Source organism: Chanodichthys erythropterus, chromosome 12 (genome assembly GCF_024489055.1).
Source record: "Chanodichthys erythropterus isolate Z2021 chromosome 12, ASM2448905v1, whole genome shotgun sequence".
Lineage (NCBI taxonomy): Eukaryota > Metazoa > Chordata > Actinopteri > Cypriniformes > Xenocyprididae > Chanodichthys > Chanodichthys erythropterus.
The window spans coordinates 54,340,754-54,356,945 of NC_090232.1; the positions used below are offsets into that span (position 1 = coordinate 54,340,754).

A 16,192-nucleotide genomic window follows, 5' to 3' on the forward strand; every position below is an offset into this window, starting at 1 on the left:
TGGCCTCACGCATGCATGGAAGAGAGTCAAGTCACCTTTATTTAAATAGGGCTTTTCTGTGCCACTGGCTGTCATGTTGATGAGGCCTTGGCAGAGAATGAATTGAATTGAATTTTCCTCAGGGACATTACAATGCACTGATGCGATACTGTAGTAGACGGTTGCATGGCTGTAATTTGGACCCTAAATTCTGCTGTGCTGTTTGGAAACATCAGAAGTTGAAGCTTTATTTCTCTTTATCTTAGCATCTGTATCAAATAAAAAACTAGGGTTGTGCTTATTTTCTTCTAAAAGATTTGAAAAATCTAGCTGCTCTCTTAAGGGCCCGAGTGCGCTTGTTGTACCACGGCGTTGGATTAATTTCCTTAATCTTCTTTAAGTGCAAAGGAGCAACTCAGTCTAATGTGCTGGAAAATACAGAGGCAATGCTAAGGAGATGAAACTGATCAGAAAGATTATTTATAAAGCGATCTTTAGTGGTAGATGGTAGTGATAGTTTTTCCATATTTATGGCAGGGTGGCGGTTTTGCAGACTTGGATGAATGTAGTGTACACGAGACTAAATAATGATCTGAGATGTCATCACTCTGCTGCAGAATTTCAGCTGCATCAGTATCGATTCCATGTGACAATATTAGATCTAAAGTATGATTACGACAATGAGTGGGTCCTGACACGTGTTGTCTAACACCATTAGTCACTGGCAGTTGCACCATATTTTCATTGATGGATGGGTTTCATTTAATCAAGAAAGAACATGGCTTTCCTTTCACACTGTTAATTACATTTCATCACGGTTCTTCCAGAGCATTTGTGCCATCATGTGAGGTAAGATATTTCCTTGTTAGAAATGAAAACTCTTGGTGTCAAAGTGTGGAGGTTTTATTGTGGCAAGTAGTTCAAATTCACTGCAATGTGTAGATCAGGTTGTGATATAGAATCAAAGTGTATGTTTATGGGATATTTGGCATATTGACCTCATGTAAACACCAAACTCAGCCACAGATTCTTTTAGCAATTATTAAATATTTACTTATAAAACAACACAAAAACATGGCAGTACCACATTAAGGAATGAAATTGCCCCTTATTTCCCTCAGATTGTTACAAATTTGAACTGATTCAGACATGGAAATGCAGTAATACACGGTGCGTACAGTAACGTTACAATCGGAAATCAAGTGTAATAATGGACAGAGTATGACAAAATCTAAAAAGTTTTTAAAAAAAATTACAGCCAAAAAAACTTTTTCCTTAAAAAGGAAAAATATTATCCATTGTGGAAAATGTAAAATAAAACATTTGTTTCTATCAAATATCATCACTACATATACAATAGTTAGCTTAACCCCTTCAGACCTGAATTATATTCCACTGAGCAAAAAAAAAAAAAAAAAATTATATATATATATATATAAAATATGCTCTTCTTTAATGTATAAATGAATCTAAAAAAAAAAAAAGATCTGTGCAAATTTTTTTATTATTAGATTTTTCTCATGTCCACTACAATGGACATCAGGGGCTTAAGCAACAAAAATTTTAACCATACAGTTCTTGACACAATATGTGAACAATAGCATTGAATATTTTGAAAAGAACATACTGTAACAAAGAGCAATGCAATAAGAATGTAGAGAAAATGTAAGATGATAAGATGAATGCTAAGAAAACTATTTAAAATGATTTTTGTTGTTTGCAGCGGGTGAATGGGAATATTTTTTTTTATTTTTTTTTTATTTATTTTTTTTTAAAAGAGGACAATGCACATTAATTAACACAAGAAACAAGAAACAAGTCTCTTATGTAAATGTGCCAGATTTAGCCATTCTGGCTAATTTTCATCTGCAGTCCCCAGTCAAATTAACTTTGAATATGTGTGTATATGTGTGTGTGTTGCAGTGTATGCACTCGTTTCACGTTTCTGTTTTTCACTAAAACTAATAAAAAACTGAATGACAGCTTATGATCACAACATAGAAGACAAAATCAGAAAAAAAAAAAAATTAAGAGCTAATGTCCATTGTGATGTACATCAAACTTTAAAAAAATCATGTTCTTCAGCTCTGAAAGATTTTCAAATTAACTTTGAATATTATCACTTGATATTATTAAGATTATAATAGGTGCAAGTTGATGATGCCATGAACATAGATCTTCATATAAAGATAAAAAAGCATTTCAGATTATACTACACTTGATTGCGTGCGCTATTTTTACCCAGATGTTATAACCCATTAAAAAGTCTTTAAACTATAGATTTGGGGGAATCTCAGAAACGCTGGTCAACGCTAGCGTCTGTTGTTGTTGCGTCTCTTCTGTTTCCTTTTCAAATGCGAAACAACGGCCTCAGCCAGTGCTGCAAGCTTGTGGACCAACTAAGGCAAATGGTATTATAGTTTCGGGACTAGTTTTACTTCGATTTTGAAGAGGATGAGGATTTAAGCCCTCTTTGTGACATTAACTAAGACCTGCTCTGTGCAATGCAACATTGGCTCGGTTTAAATAGCTTCATGAATCTAAAGTACCTCATCTGTTTCCCACATAAACAGAGGTTAAATTTCTCAACAGCTTAAAGACGTAAAGTGGCGTGTAAGTGCAGATCACATAAACCTGCGTCTGTGATTAATTGCAGATTAAGGCTTCAGAGAACAGATGTGTCTTTGAGAAATTACCTCTTTCTTAAGGCAGATTGGAGACTAGTTCTTCAAATATGTTCACAAACAACTTTTCTCATATAAGCAAATAAAAGCTGCCTTTTGCATGTAAAGTAAGACATTTTGCACTAAAGGCTTGACAAAGAAGAGCTTAAGTGTCTCCAAAGTCCAGTACGGGAAGAAATCAGACCTAGACATTTTAGCTGATATGTATCAAATCCGCCTCCAGTGACGCGTGCGTCATGTGACGAGCCTACACCTGACATACTCTTGCTTAACAGACAGAAAGAAAGCAGTTTAAGATCTTCTCAAAGGAAAGCTGTCCCATGTGCTCTGTGAGAAGTTGCGCTTCCATGTGCCTTTGAAGGTCAAACATCTGTGAAGATCCTCCGGGACACGACAGCTGCTCTATATCTTCGACTCTCCTGTGGTCTGATCGCTCCGCAGAGGTCGCTGTAAAGGTCAGAGGACACATTTAGAAGCTGAACCACAAGACCTCCAAAAACATTTAAACTGATTATTTTTGATGGCCGAAATTTTGATGCATAAGCAAATATCAAAAACATCATAAGGACATTATGGGAATGCTGTCTGCAGAATGCTTTCAACATTACAATACCAAATATTAATAATGTTATGAGAACATTTATGAAAATATATTATAAACAATTTATTCTAACATTTACATAACCTTCAGAAAACATGTAAATTTACCTGACTGTTGCTGGACACATTGGTGCTGAATTCTGAATATTTCTTCTCCTTTTGTGAGCAGATCCTACTAATCAGCTTGCAATACTCCTCTCTGACCTGAAGGGGGCGACACAACATGTTAAAAGCACAATGATAACCAAAATACCGTCCAACGCTTTATGCAGGGAGTGAAGAGCCTGTCTGTTTGACTAAGGCCCTGTTTACACCTGGTGTTAAGATGCGTAATGTAGATGCTCATGTGGTTTAATGTGTTCGAACAGCCGCAAAAGATCGTCTACTGACCTGATGCGTGAACATTATGGAAGATCTGAAAAAACCCATACATTTACCCTCCCCTCCAAGAAATCAGGATTGAAACAACAGGCGTAAACGAGAATGTGTCTCCCTCATCTACTTGTGCTTAGATCAACCGAAATACATCTTAAAGGATTAGTTCACTTTCAAATAAAAAATTTCCTGATAATTTACTCACACCCATGTCATCCAAGATGCAGCTTCAAAGGGCTTTAGATAAGACCCTTATTCCTCATCTGGTATTGTTTAGAGAAACCATCAGTCATTTTTGGGAAAAAAAAAAAATATATATATATATATATATATATATATATATTTATATATATATATATATGTTTAAGGCCCTTATTTCTCGTCTGGTATTATTTAAAGCTCTTTGAAGCTGCAATGAAACTGTAATTTTGACCTTCAACCGTTTGGGCTCCAGTGAAGTCCACTATAAGGAGAATAATCCTGTTTTCATCAAAAACCTTAATTTCTTTTCGACTGAAGAAAGAAAGACATGAACATCTTGGATGACATGGGGGTGAGTGAATTATCAGGAAATTTTAATTTGAAAATGAACTAATCCTTTTATCTTAATCAGGTGTAAACCGGGCCTAAGAGTTGATGAGATCTTTCAAATTTTCTTTGAATCCAGAACATACTGTGTTTTCCTATTTGGGGCGTGCCCATTTGTGTGTGTGAGTGTGTAAGTACCGGTTTGGAGAGCAGGCAGTGCATGATGAAGATGAGCGCCCCCTGGAGGCTGTTGAGGATGGTGAAGAGGTACAACAAAACCTGAGTTCCTTCATTCTGGAAGAGGAAGCAGCCAAAAACCCACATCCCTCCAAGAACACACAACTGAGCCACTGCGGTCACTGTAAAACCCCTGAAAGTCAACAGAAATGCATTAGAACTTGACCGAATCTATTCCGGGCTTATTCTGTCACCATTTACTCAACCTCACGACTTTCGAACTCATCTCTTCATGAACGCTTTGAGTTTTAGCTGAATAGACTTCAAATGGAAGGATAGAAAGCTCTCGGGTTTCATTAAAAGATCTTCATTTGTGTTCCGAAAGTCTCACGAGTTTGGATGAACGATCCCTTTCAGAAATAAACGCACACACCTGATTTTGCGGAGTTTGGAGAGGTCCGGGTTGAGGCTGGAGAACTTTTCGGCCAGTTTCCACACGGTCATGACGAAAACAAGGCTGTTGAGGACGACGATGATGCAGACGGGCGCGAAGAAGCTCCACATGAATTCAAGGGAGAGCCAACAGCTGGAGCACAAAAACATAAAATAACCATCAAAACGGCTGGAAAGCAATCGCTCACATGAATACTGCAAACGCACAAACAGCGCTCACTGTCGATCCGTGCCGTATCCCTGCGGATAAGAGATGGCAGAGATAATGATGACGGCGAGAGGGACTCCGTATCCCACGGCGTACATGTAAAGATGCTTTATCGTGTTTTCAAACACCAGCACAAGCATCCGGTAGAGCTGAACCCCCTCCAGCAGCATCCAGCAGAACGAAGACAAGAAGAAGTAATGAAGCAGGCCGGCCACAATCGAACACGCTACCTGAGAGACAAACACAATCAACACTGGTTCTTGACATTAAAGTCTAACTTTTGGACTTCAAAGACCCATAAACAGAAGATATAAGACCTTGTTGTGAGTGCTGGAGATCCCGCAGAGGAAGACGAGGTCTGCGATGAAGAGGCACACGCTCAGATGAAGATGAATGCTGTTTCGGGTTCCTTGGATTGAGCGGCAGAAACGGAACGTCAGGATACAGAGAAATAAACAGACCAGAGACAGACCTAAACCCACACGTGTGATCAACACCAGCTCAAACGAGTCCTGGAGGAGAAGAAAAGGGAAAAAATCATGAACATTTGATCTAAAATATGTATAATCTCAGATTTTCTGGGTCACAGATGTACCTGTATGGGATAAAGGGCCATCAGCACAGCGAAGCTACTGAGATGAGAGCAGGAACAGCCTGTGTGAGTGCCGTTAGACCACGCCCTCTCACAGCCCCGCCCAGACCACGCCCCCTCAGCCTCATTCCAGAACACACAGGAGTAAGCCACACCCCCAGACTCCGCCCTCTCCTGAAGAAGTGAGAAGAAGAGAATGATTGACAGTTCAGAAAAGCGAAGTCTTATTATCTGCATGAGCATCTTTTCTAACCTATCTTCATAACTCGCTTAAGCAACCAATTCCACCACAAAGATTATGACTGTCAACCAGCTACTCTATTTAAACCTATTATATTTTTAAAACTAACATCAGTTTTAGAAAAGTGGGTGCAATTTTGTGTTAAAGAAAACCCTCTGTGTGTGTGTGTTTGAATTTACAAATCTGACAAGACATTCAGACATTTCAGAAAGGCTTCCAGTTTTTAGATATCTTGCAGGCATCTGTCTAGCCACACCCAAGCAACCATCTAGAGCACTCCAGCAACGATATAGAAAACATAAAAAAAAAGCCATATCTCGGCACAAGAACAGAACATTTTAGTAGCATAGGATTGGGCTTTATTGGCCAATGCCCTAGCAACCACATAGCAACCACATAGCAACACCATAGTATCATCGGTGTAACACTGAAAAAGAAAACACCATGCTTCCTAATGATATCTCCCAAGGGTAGCATGTACAGAGTGAACAGCAACGGTCCTAATACTGAGCCTTGAGGTACTCCATACTGAACTTGTGACCGAAATGACATCTCTTCGTTTACTACTACAAACTGATAACTAAATGAAAGCATTTGGTTTGTGTGTGTGTCTCCAGTGAGGTGCCGGTCGATGTTTGTGAGTGAGCAGATGTGTCGGGATCCTCACCTCCGTGTGAGTAAAGATGAGCATCACCGGCTCAGACAGCTGTTTGGTTTCTGGATTACTGACGACGGCCGTCACCACATTCGAGTTGAGCTGGTAAGTGATGTTTTTCCCCTTCACATCTGATCTCTCTCTGCTCTCCTGCTCCTGTGATGTTCTGCTGATCTTGTGGAACTGATCGCTGGATGAGTTCAGATCTTTATAACTGACCAGCGCCACAAACGCAAAACCTACAGGAAAACGACATTCACATCCGGTCATGAATGTGCTGCTGCTTTCATACGTACACGAATGTGCTCGTGTGTGTTTGTACCTGGATATGAATTCCCTACAACTGTCTCCCAGCTGGTGTTGAAGAGGGCGGAGTCTGTGCTCAGAGTGACACTCCCAGTGGGCGGAGTCTGACTCCGCGTGACTGCAACCTCAGCGACTGTGATTCACAAACAGAACAACTTTCAGCACTTTCAGTCATTGTATTCATATTTTAAACACATTGAGATGATGTTTGTGTCTCACAGGTGTTGTGCGTCTCCATCGTGGTCACAGGCTCTTTAAGCTGAGGTCCAATCAGACGCATGCTGTTCTCCACCGCGCCCAGAAACTGACTCAGCATCTCTCCGCTAGCGATGCTTCCATCCGTCAGCAGTTCGTCGGTGGAGGTGAACAGGTTCTGGAGTCAAACACAGTGAAACTGAGAGGAATATTCCAGGTCAAACAGCTCTATCATGGAAAAAGATTTCAACACAACAAATGCAGAAGAAACAAGAGGAAGCTGCGGTTTCACCTCCAGTAACTGTTCTCCGGTTTGACGGCCTCCATCTGGACCACTCAGAGACTCACAGCTGTTCCTCAAGCGCGTCAGTAAATCCTTCCACTAGAAGAACACGCACAGATTATTCTCCATCTGATAAAAAACTAATGAAAATAATCACAAGGAGACAGACGTTCTACCTGTTTAGGCATTTCCTCCATATCAGACTCTATCTTAAACTCGTCACAGTTTATCTCTGCACACAACAACACAACACAATTAATATTTAATTTAGCACATTTATTTTTTAAACAGTGCCCTCTTCTTGAACACTCACCGATGCATTTTGATTGGTCGTTGCCGTAGTTACTGTAACCCTGGTGACATTTGCAGCTGTAGCTGCCTTCATAATTGTAACAGTTGGCGTTTGTGCCGCAAACATCTGTACGTTCACACTCATCGTTGTCTGAGAGAGAGAGAGAAGACTGTCACATGAATACAGATTCCTGTGATAATATCTTTTTGTTTAATAACATTGTTTAATAATATTGGTATCTTTTTGATGTCATGACAGCAGTCACACACAGCAGGTTATGATGTTGATGTGATCGGCACTCAAACACACTGTTGTAAGTATCATCAGCAGAAGCACACTGAAGTTTACCTGCGCAGGTGCCGTTCTCAAGCTCATAAAACCCTGGATAACAGGTGCAGAAGAAACTGCCAGGTATGTTAGTGCAATTGCTGTGAACTCCACACACTGAGGACAAACACTCATCCTCATCTGCAGCGAACACACACACACACACACAGAGACGAGAGTTTCATTTAGACACAAGCACAAGTTCACACATACAGAAGTGAGATGTTCGAGGTTAGAGACACAATGACAACAAATAAATAAGCTTCATGTGCAAACACCTCAGATAACTAAGTTTCCGTTTGCATGGTAAACCCACATAAACACAATACTTTTGTACAAAAAACATCAAAGCACAAGGCAAGAGACACTTAATGTCACAATGCAACTCAACTTTAACCATTTCCGACGTGACAAATGACCCAGAAGTGATGTCAGCCTTTATATTATGAAATTTCCATGTTATGCAAATGTAATGTTTTCCTAGATGATAAATGAACCGTACCTTCATGCAAAGTCACAGTGAAATCATGTGGCGAGGTCACATACTACAGTCTCACAGCGTACAGTATGCTAATATTTCATTCCACATCATTAATATAGCACTCAGCTGGTCATTATAACTGACTCTGCGATCATCAACCTTCATGTGAATGTTTCAGCGCTTCATGTTTTGGTAAATTATATGCTTAAAAATGATAAAAGCATCACTTGGTTCTTGTATGGTTATGATCAGGGCCAGAAATTAACAAGTGCTTGAACTAAATGTACGAAAATTCCTCAGTTTTATCTAGTTGTGGGTTTGAACACAGTCCCTGCTAACGAAAATATGTTCAAAGAATGTTTTGTTAATATTCCCATTTTCTGATTGTTCTCTGAAAGTTCAAAACGTCCAGTTTTTTTACATTCCATTTGATCATTTTGCAAACATTATGGGAACGTTATTTGAAATGTTACTTTTGAATGTTCTCTGAACGTTCCAAAACAAGTAGTAACATTTAAAAAAATGTTACATCTAACCGTTTGACATAAAATAGGTAATGTTTTTGTGCTAACATTTTGAGAACATTAGATTAGATAACTCTGAATTAACTGGAAGAACGTTTATTCATAACTTTGAGAGAATCTTGCCAGAACGTTCTGAGAACATTCTCTGTTTATCAACCATTTCAACATACTGACACTATAAATGTCCCATAATAAAAGCCAAACATTTTATCTGGAAGGCAGATATTGACACTTTAAAAAACGGTAATTTCCTGATGTCCATTGGTTTGATTAACAGTCAATAAAAACCAAAACGAGTGAAGACGCTCACCTGCACATTCTGAGTCACGATATCCTTTAGGGCACGAGCAGTTATAGGAGCCTAAGGTGTTCACACACTCCTTCTCACTTGAGCATTCAACTTTCTTCTTAAAACACTCATTGATATCTGTTAAGGAAAGCAGTTGGTATTAATTATAGTAAGTATAGATTAATTTGTAACACTTTACAATAAGGTTCATTAGTTAACATGAACTAATAATGAACTGCACTTTTACAGCATTTATTAATCTTTGTTAATGTTAATTTCAACATTTACTAATACATTATTAAAATCTTGTTAACATTAGTTAATGCACTGTGAACTAACTTGAAACAACTGTATTTTCATTAACTAATGTTAAAGAAGATTAGTAAATACAGTAACAAATGTATTGCTCATGTTAGTTAATATATTAACTAATGTTTAACTAATGAACCTTATTGTAAAGTGTTACCGATTAAATGTAATCAAAGTAATGGACTCTTTTTTCCCATAACCCGCTCTCGTACCCACACACTGTCCTTTATCTGCTGTGAAATTGGGTGGTTTTGATTCAAATCCTTCATCACAGATGCAGTAGTAACTTCCAAGTGTATTTAAACACCGAGCGTTATCACCACACAGATTCGGCCTCTCACACTCATCTTCATCTGTAAATCAGCCAGGAATCATGAAAGAAACATCATTAAAAACTACAGTTACACTAATGTCCTCTTTTGAGTTACATACAGACCATTAACAGTCTATAATGCACATTATGACAAAAACACAATGTATTGAAACACACAAAGTGCTCATTACCAACACAGGTCCTGTTTATTTTTTGGAATCCTTCTTTACATTCATGAGACTCACAACACAGCAGGAACAAACCTGATGAAGAAAAAGAAAAACAAGACAGAATTTATCTTTGCACATTCATTAATACATCTGAAAAACTCTTCTGTTAGGACAAATTAAACTTTTTATTAATTGCTTTAAGCAACTAGACTGTGTTATATTATGTATGATGAAATTGATTTGGTAGTTAATCACATCCCATCATAATATGCAAACTTAATTATGTTGCAAACCCCCAGTGAGACTCTGTGCTGCTAAAATTATTTCTGATTTTGTTGATTCGGTAACAGCATTCCTTGAGTTACAGATTCACCAGTCTGAGTCAAAATGATTCCTTGTGATTCTTTTTTGAATGGTTCATAAAGTGATCTGGCTCGTAAGAATCAATCTACATCGGCTACACAGTAAGTTTTGATTCACTATAAGCGACATTTGTTCGGGAATTGCATCGGATTACATTAGTCCTGCTGTATTTATCTGTGCTTTTCTGCACGCAGCCGCAAGAAACAAACTCCACAGAAAGACCTTTTCTTACCAATATACCATATGTTTAACTCAGACTGCAAGTTCCTCAAAATGAGAATCTATTTTGCAACGGCGCTGTAGGTTAAAGTGGAGCAGGACACGAGTGATGAACATGAGCAAGAACTTTGTGTGCCGCTCCCATTCAGCTGACTGTCAATCTTATTCTCAGTACGAGGGTTGTGTTCAAAAGATACTGTAACTCTATAACATGATTAGAATCTGAGATACAAAACACACTTTCACACATAAAACACAATTCGCATCTCACACGTACAAACGGCCCTATACAAATGTGTACGTGTTCAGGAAACCACAGATGTGCGAAGATGTGCTGTGGCTCAAGTGTCAAGCGATTCGACGAACTCTCTTCTCAAAACTCTCAGAATAATCTGTATCTGCATGACGAGAGAACATGCACTTCACGCCATTTTTAGTCTTTCTTTTCTCACTTCTGCTGCTTTTTTTTTTTTTTTTTAGGTGAACAGAGCGACAGATGCAACGCACGACTTTCCACTCACACTCACACTCAAGTCATACATTCGTTCTGTTTTGGTTAATGTTACATTATTATGTTGATCTTGTGTCAGTGTCAAATCAAATGTTTAAACCTACTAAACTAAACTAAAAAACCCCTTGACTTCAAGACCCAATAAAGTCTAGGGTCACAGAGCGGTTTTGTGTTTTCACTTTCATCTGTGGGTTTCAGTTTGACTGTAGGTGGTGTACTATAAGTCTTTTTCAGTATGATTCAGTATGTTTTTTTTTTTTTCCATAGTGATGGTATTCTTTCACACTTATTAAACTAATGGCATGCTCAAGTCACCAAATGTTCTGTCAGCGTTTAGATGTGTTACTGTTTGTATAACCAAAACCTAAGGTGGCGTTTGAAGACTCGTGTGACGTGTGCGAAAAGTCTCGACTAGAGGACTCATCTATGGGTTACGCTGTTGCTGCCATGGCTTTCACACTAATGTTTGGCAAACCTCATGGGTTTATACATTTAGGTAATGCTGGGTTCACACCACAAGTTAATCAGGCTGACTTTGGGCCGATTTCTAGCCTTCCAAAAATCCTAGATAAAGTCCCGATTATCTTGATGGTCCTACAGATTATTTTATCAGATTTTCCTGTTGTGTGAGGTGTGTTAAGAGTGCTGAATCCGCTCGGAAGAACGTCGGAGGCTCCCCGATCGTGAATCGTAAATATTCAACATGTTGCCTGCCTTGCTTTATTACAGAAGACTGTCAGTCATGTGTGTAATGATTCAGTCAGCTTTTTCATAATATTGGGTTGACTAAAATGTGAAGAAAAACAGGTCTACATTTAATTCAGTGAGATATTTTTTTTCTTCAAGACCTATTAAACTGTCTACCACAGTCAGAAAAAGTAATAAAAAACATAAACTAGAATCAAATCTACGCATATATCGAATCGAGAATCGATTTTTAATCAGATCGTGAGGTACCAAAAGATTCCCATCCCTATTTTTTATATTGCCAATAAGACATTATTCAGTATGCTTTTTAAGAGGATTTCCTCTTGGGAATTAAAGGTACAATATGTAATAATTTTGTCCGCTAGAGGTCGCTCTATTCAAAACAAAGGCGTAGCTTGATGACGCCAAGTTTGAGAGCTGAATCTTGGGACATGTGGTCTCCATCTCAATGGACGATGCAAAAGAATAGGGATTAGACTCGAGAAGAAATCATGTTCATGGATGTGATTATTAACGTTACTGTAGTGTGAAGCAAGAGCAGGAGCGAGTGTTGTGGAGCTGAACGAGGAGCTGGAGCGATTGATCAACACGAGCAGCGGGACTTTTATTATGACACAGTCGCCGGCGCCGCTTTTCCGGTCATGAGTATGAGGTAACGCAACTCTGTTTATCATATTAGATACATTTGAGAGTGTTGAAAATGATGTTATAACGTTACTCTGTGCGTTCGCTCGGCGGCTGCTGTGAGACACTGTTACACACTGCAGTAAGATAGATCAATTTTAGTATATCATATTAAATGCTGGATGATTGTGTTGATAAATGCAATTAATTTTAAAACGTATTGTATGATGAAGAAAAAAATGCTGTATTACTGTTACTAAAGATAAAGCTACATCTGATTATGCTATGTTAGCTACTTCACAAAATAGTGTTTTTCTCTGAGGCATGGTAAAGCATGAGACTCGCAGAAAATCAAGAAAATTAGATTTAAACATTAAGACTAAACGTGTTGAGCTATATAACAATAATTTGTTTTCTGTCTATAAATATATCAAAACAGTTGTTCCCTTGTCTGTTAAAACGCAATATATTAAAGCATCTTTGGTGTTTCCATGGTTTCTACAAAATAAAATCGAGGGTAACGCGGGTATGACTATTAGGCGACCCCTCACACGTCCCGGAGCCTTGGTTAGAATTGCAATTTTCTCACGATTTACAAATAGTTGGAAACATTTGGGATATTGTAAGTACTCAAGTGAAAAAAAATATATAACACTGGCCTAGTGGTTTTTAGATATTTTACTGCAAAAATATTGCATATTGCAGCTTTAATTTCTTTGTCTTTGTGAGAATGTTTGATTATATACACTCTTAAAAGTAAAGGTTGAAAAAAATAGTGTTTTTATGACAATGCCATCGAAGAACCATTTTGGGTTCCCCAAATAATAGTTCTTAAAAGAGCCTTTTTCCACTATAAAGAAAGGATGTTAAACGGTTCCTCATGGAACCATCAATGCCAGTGTAAAATGTACGCAAACCCTGACCCACACATGACACCTGTGAAATGAAAGTGATTGCGCCTACACATGGTTTGACACTGCGTCAGAGAGCACTTCTGTGGGATTATGAAGAAAAAAAACACGAGAGCTTGTGAAACTGATGCTCTGTCATGGGAACAAAAGTTGAGAAACCTTTAACTGTTACCGTACCACATTCTGACATAGACCTGCGCTGAACAATAGGAACTATTGAGATGTTAAGTTCTGCTTTTGGAAATCCAATTTACAGTTTCAAAGTGACCCGACCGGTTCTTTCCAAACCCTCAGGCCTTTACATTCATTTTAAAATAAAAATACAACAAATAGGCCTACAACAAAATACAGTTTCATACTAAGATGTTGTAAGTTTGTTTATTGTTAAATTGCATCATATTGAGATTTTAGTTAAGCATTTATATGATAATAATGTTTATTTGAAGAAATATATTAATTTAGTGGCATCTTGGCCCAACTTTTGCCTGAGTTTCACAATATATAAACAACATTTAATATTCTAAATGTAGAATACACTCAAAATCCAAATTTCTATGTCAAATTGTGCATTTTGACTGCGTAATTAAAGGAAATTGAAGCAATGTCGCAATAGATTCCGCACTGTAAACCCTAATGCTCAAAATACTTGGTTTGAGTAGGACAAACTTAAATTAAACAAAATTAGCTTGGTTAAATTAACTGCTATGAGTATTTAGAAATCTCTTTTCCTTTTGAGTTCACAGTACTGACATATTTCAAGTAAACTGAACTGTTTCAATGTTTTGAGTTGTATGAACTCATTTCTTTTAATTTAGATGGACTTAAGGTTAACTGAAATTGGGCTGGGATTTTTATTTTCCCATCATGTTTTTTTTTTTTTTTTTTTTTTTTTGTGCAAGATTAATGGTAATGGAGATTTAGTAGTGATTAATGTTTTGTTATGCTATTTTAGAAAAGTTTCTGTTAATGAGGGTTTTTGGAGAGTTACCATCATGTTGACCAGTGGCGCATGGTAAGGTACATGTTTTAAGTTGCTGTAATCATTCAGTAAGTGCTATACCATGCTATTGTTAATATGTTAGCAAATTAACAAGTAGGCATTTTCTGAATTAGTTTGTTAGAGCTAGCAAAATATTTATGTTGAGATAACCTGATAATTTTAAGTTTAATGAATACATTAGTGTATCAGGTTAAGGACAATAAAAATGTATTAAAATCTTACTTAAACTTCGAGTTTTCTTTTTGAGTTCTGACAACTTATTACGCCGTGTCTACACCAGTCACAACCGTTGTCGCATTCAGATCAATATCTTGTAAATAAAGTGGTAAATTATGCTTTTTTGTGCAAACGAAGCACTCGCGTTGCTTCATAAAATTGAGCTTAAGCCATTGGTTTCACATGACTTTTCTATCTTTTTGGACCTTGAAAAAGCTAGTTGCGTTGGATCTCTATGGAGGGACTCAGAAAGCTCTCAGATTTCATCAAAAATATCTTAATTTGTGTTACGAAGATGAACAAAAGTCTTACAGGTGTGGAACAACATGAGGGTGAGTAATTAATGACAAAAGTTTAATTTTGGGGTAAACTAATCCATTAATGAATTATCATAATAATTTGTAAAATAAAAAAAATAAAAAACACCAACAACGTGCCACCACATCTTACCCCAGTGACCTCAATTTGACTTTCACTCCAAAAATGAGAATAGATCTCAGATCTAAACGAATTAATGAATTCCCAGTTCACTTGACAAACCATTTACTCACAGACTGTAGTTTCTTATCAGTCTAATCTTACAGTCTGTGTTGTGTCTAAGACCCTTATTGTGATTCGGTGCTGTGAATATTATGTCTGTCTGGTGTAAGAACAGAAACCCTCCAGCTTAAAGAATAGAGTCCTTGTTTAAAACACACTCTGCCTGCTCTTAAATGACCAATCCACTTTCAAATATTCAACACACATCTACTCACCCAAAAGTAGAAGTGCCCACTTCAGCACCATGTTAGGAAGCATGCTGTCAGGTCCCAGTCGGTTTATGATATGAAATTCCCAAAGTAAATCTGTATTCCAGTAAGGCGTCTGAGATTTCCCGTCAGTCTGACTTTCACTTAAAATCCTGAAGAGGTTTGAAATCTCGATAAGAAGCTCCTTTGGACTGTTTTTCAAAAGTTTCCAGTCAGTTTTCCAGATGATTCCTCCTCGGGTTCGTCTCGTCTTTCTGCTCTGTTTGTCTTAATCCACGCGGTCTGAGAGTTTCCACTATTTTTTCATCTTTTTTTCCACAGGCCTCGTCCGTTATATTCCTCCTCCACTCTTCAGTGTGTGTGTCGCTACTGTGCGAGAAGTCAGCAGCTATTCATAACTGACACTCCTCCTGGAGAGAGAGAGAGAGAGAGAGAGAGAGAGAGAGAGCAGCTGTTCTTGCTCTGTGTCAGTCAGGGTTGCCAGGTTTTCGCCAGAAAACACGCCTAATTGCTACTCAAAACTAGCCCAATCGCGTTAGGGGTCCCCCCAGTACAAATCGCGTTCCGGAGGGTAAAATTCACGTTTTTGGCGGGGTTCCCCTGGTTAAATTCGCATTCCAGGGGCTAAATATCATGTTAAAGGATTAGTTCACTTTCAAATTAAATTTCCTGATAATTTACTTACCCCCATGTCATCCAAGATGTTCTTTCTTCAGTCGAAAAGAAATGAAGGTTTTTGATGAAAACATTCCAGGATTTTCATTATAAACACAAATGATCGCTTTCCAAGTGGTTCCGCCAAAACCGCATTTTCGTATTCTTCAAAAAGCTTACGCTGTATGTCTTTCCCTTCCCTATTAAACTTACGGAACGAACGGAGCGCAGTTCCATTTTTTAGTAGAATAGGGAA

At 38.0% G+C, this 16,192-nt stretch overlaps 1 protein-coding gene across 2 annotated transcripts; it reads right to left on the reverse strand.

Moving 5' to 3' along the window:
• Positions 1–1,465: 1,465 nt before the first annotated feature.
• On the reverse strand, positions 1,466–15,674 carry LOC137031911 (adhesion G protein-coupled receptor E5). Of its 2 annotated transcripts, XM_067403287.1 has the most exons (18): positions 15,289–15,674; positions 10,003–10,074; positions 9,711–9,851; positions 9,211–9,327; positions 7,917–8,036; positions 7,590–7,718; positions 7,453–7,508; positions 7,286–7,375; positions 7,018–7,171; positions 6,815–6,931; positions 6,505–6,731; positions 5,600–5,770; positions 5,322–5,516; positions 5,017–5,234; positions 4,777–4,929; positions 4,365–4,536; positions 3,372–3,467; positions 1,466–3,110 (listed from the first exon to the last, which is right to left on the reverse strand). In XM_067403287.1, the coding sequence occupies exons 1-18, from the start codon at positions 15,329–15,331 to the stop codon at positions 3,066–3,068; spliced, it is 2,316 nt and encodes a 771-aa protein (XP_067259388.1). In that variant the 5' UTR covers positions 15,332–15,674; the 3' UTR covers positions 1,466–3,065. The 2 variants fall into 2 exon arrangements, with proteins under 2 accessions (XP_067259388.1, XP_067259389.1); XM_067403288.1 differs by lacking the exon at positions 7,917–8,036.
• Positions 15,675–16,192: the final 518 nt, after the last annotated feature.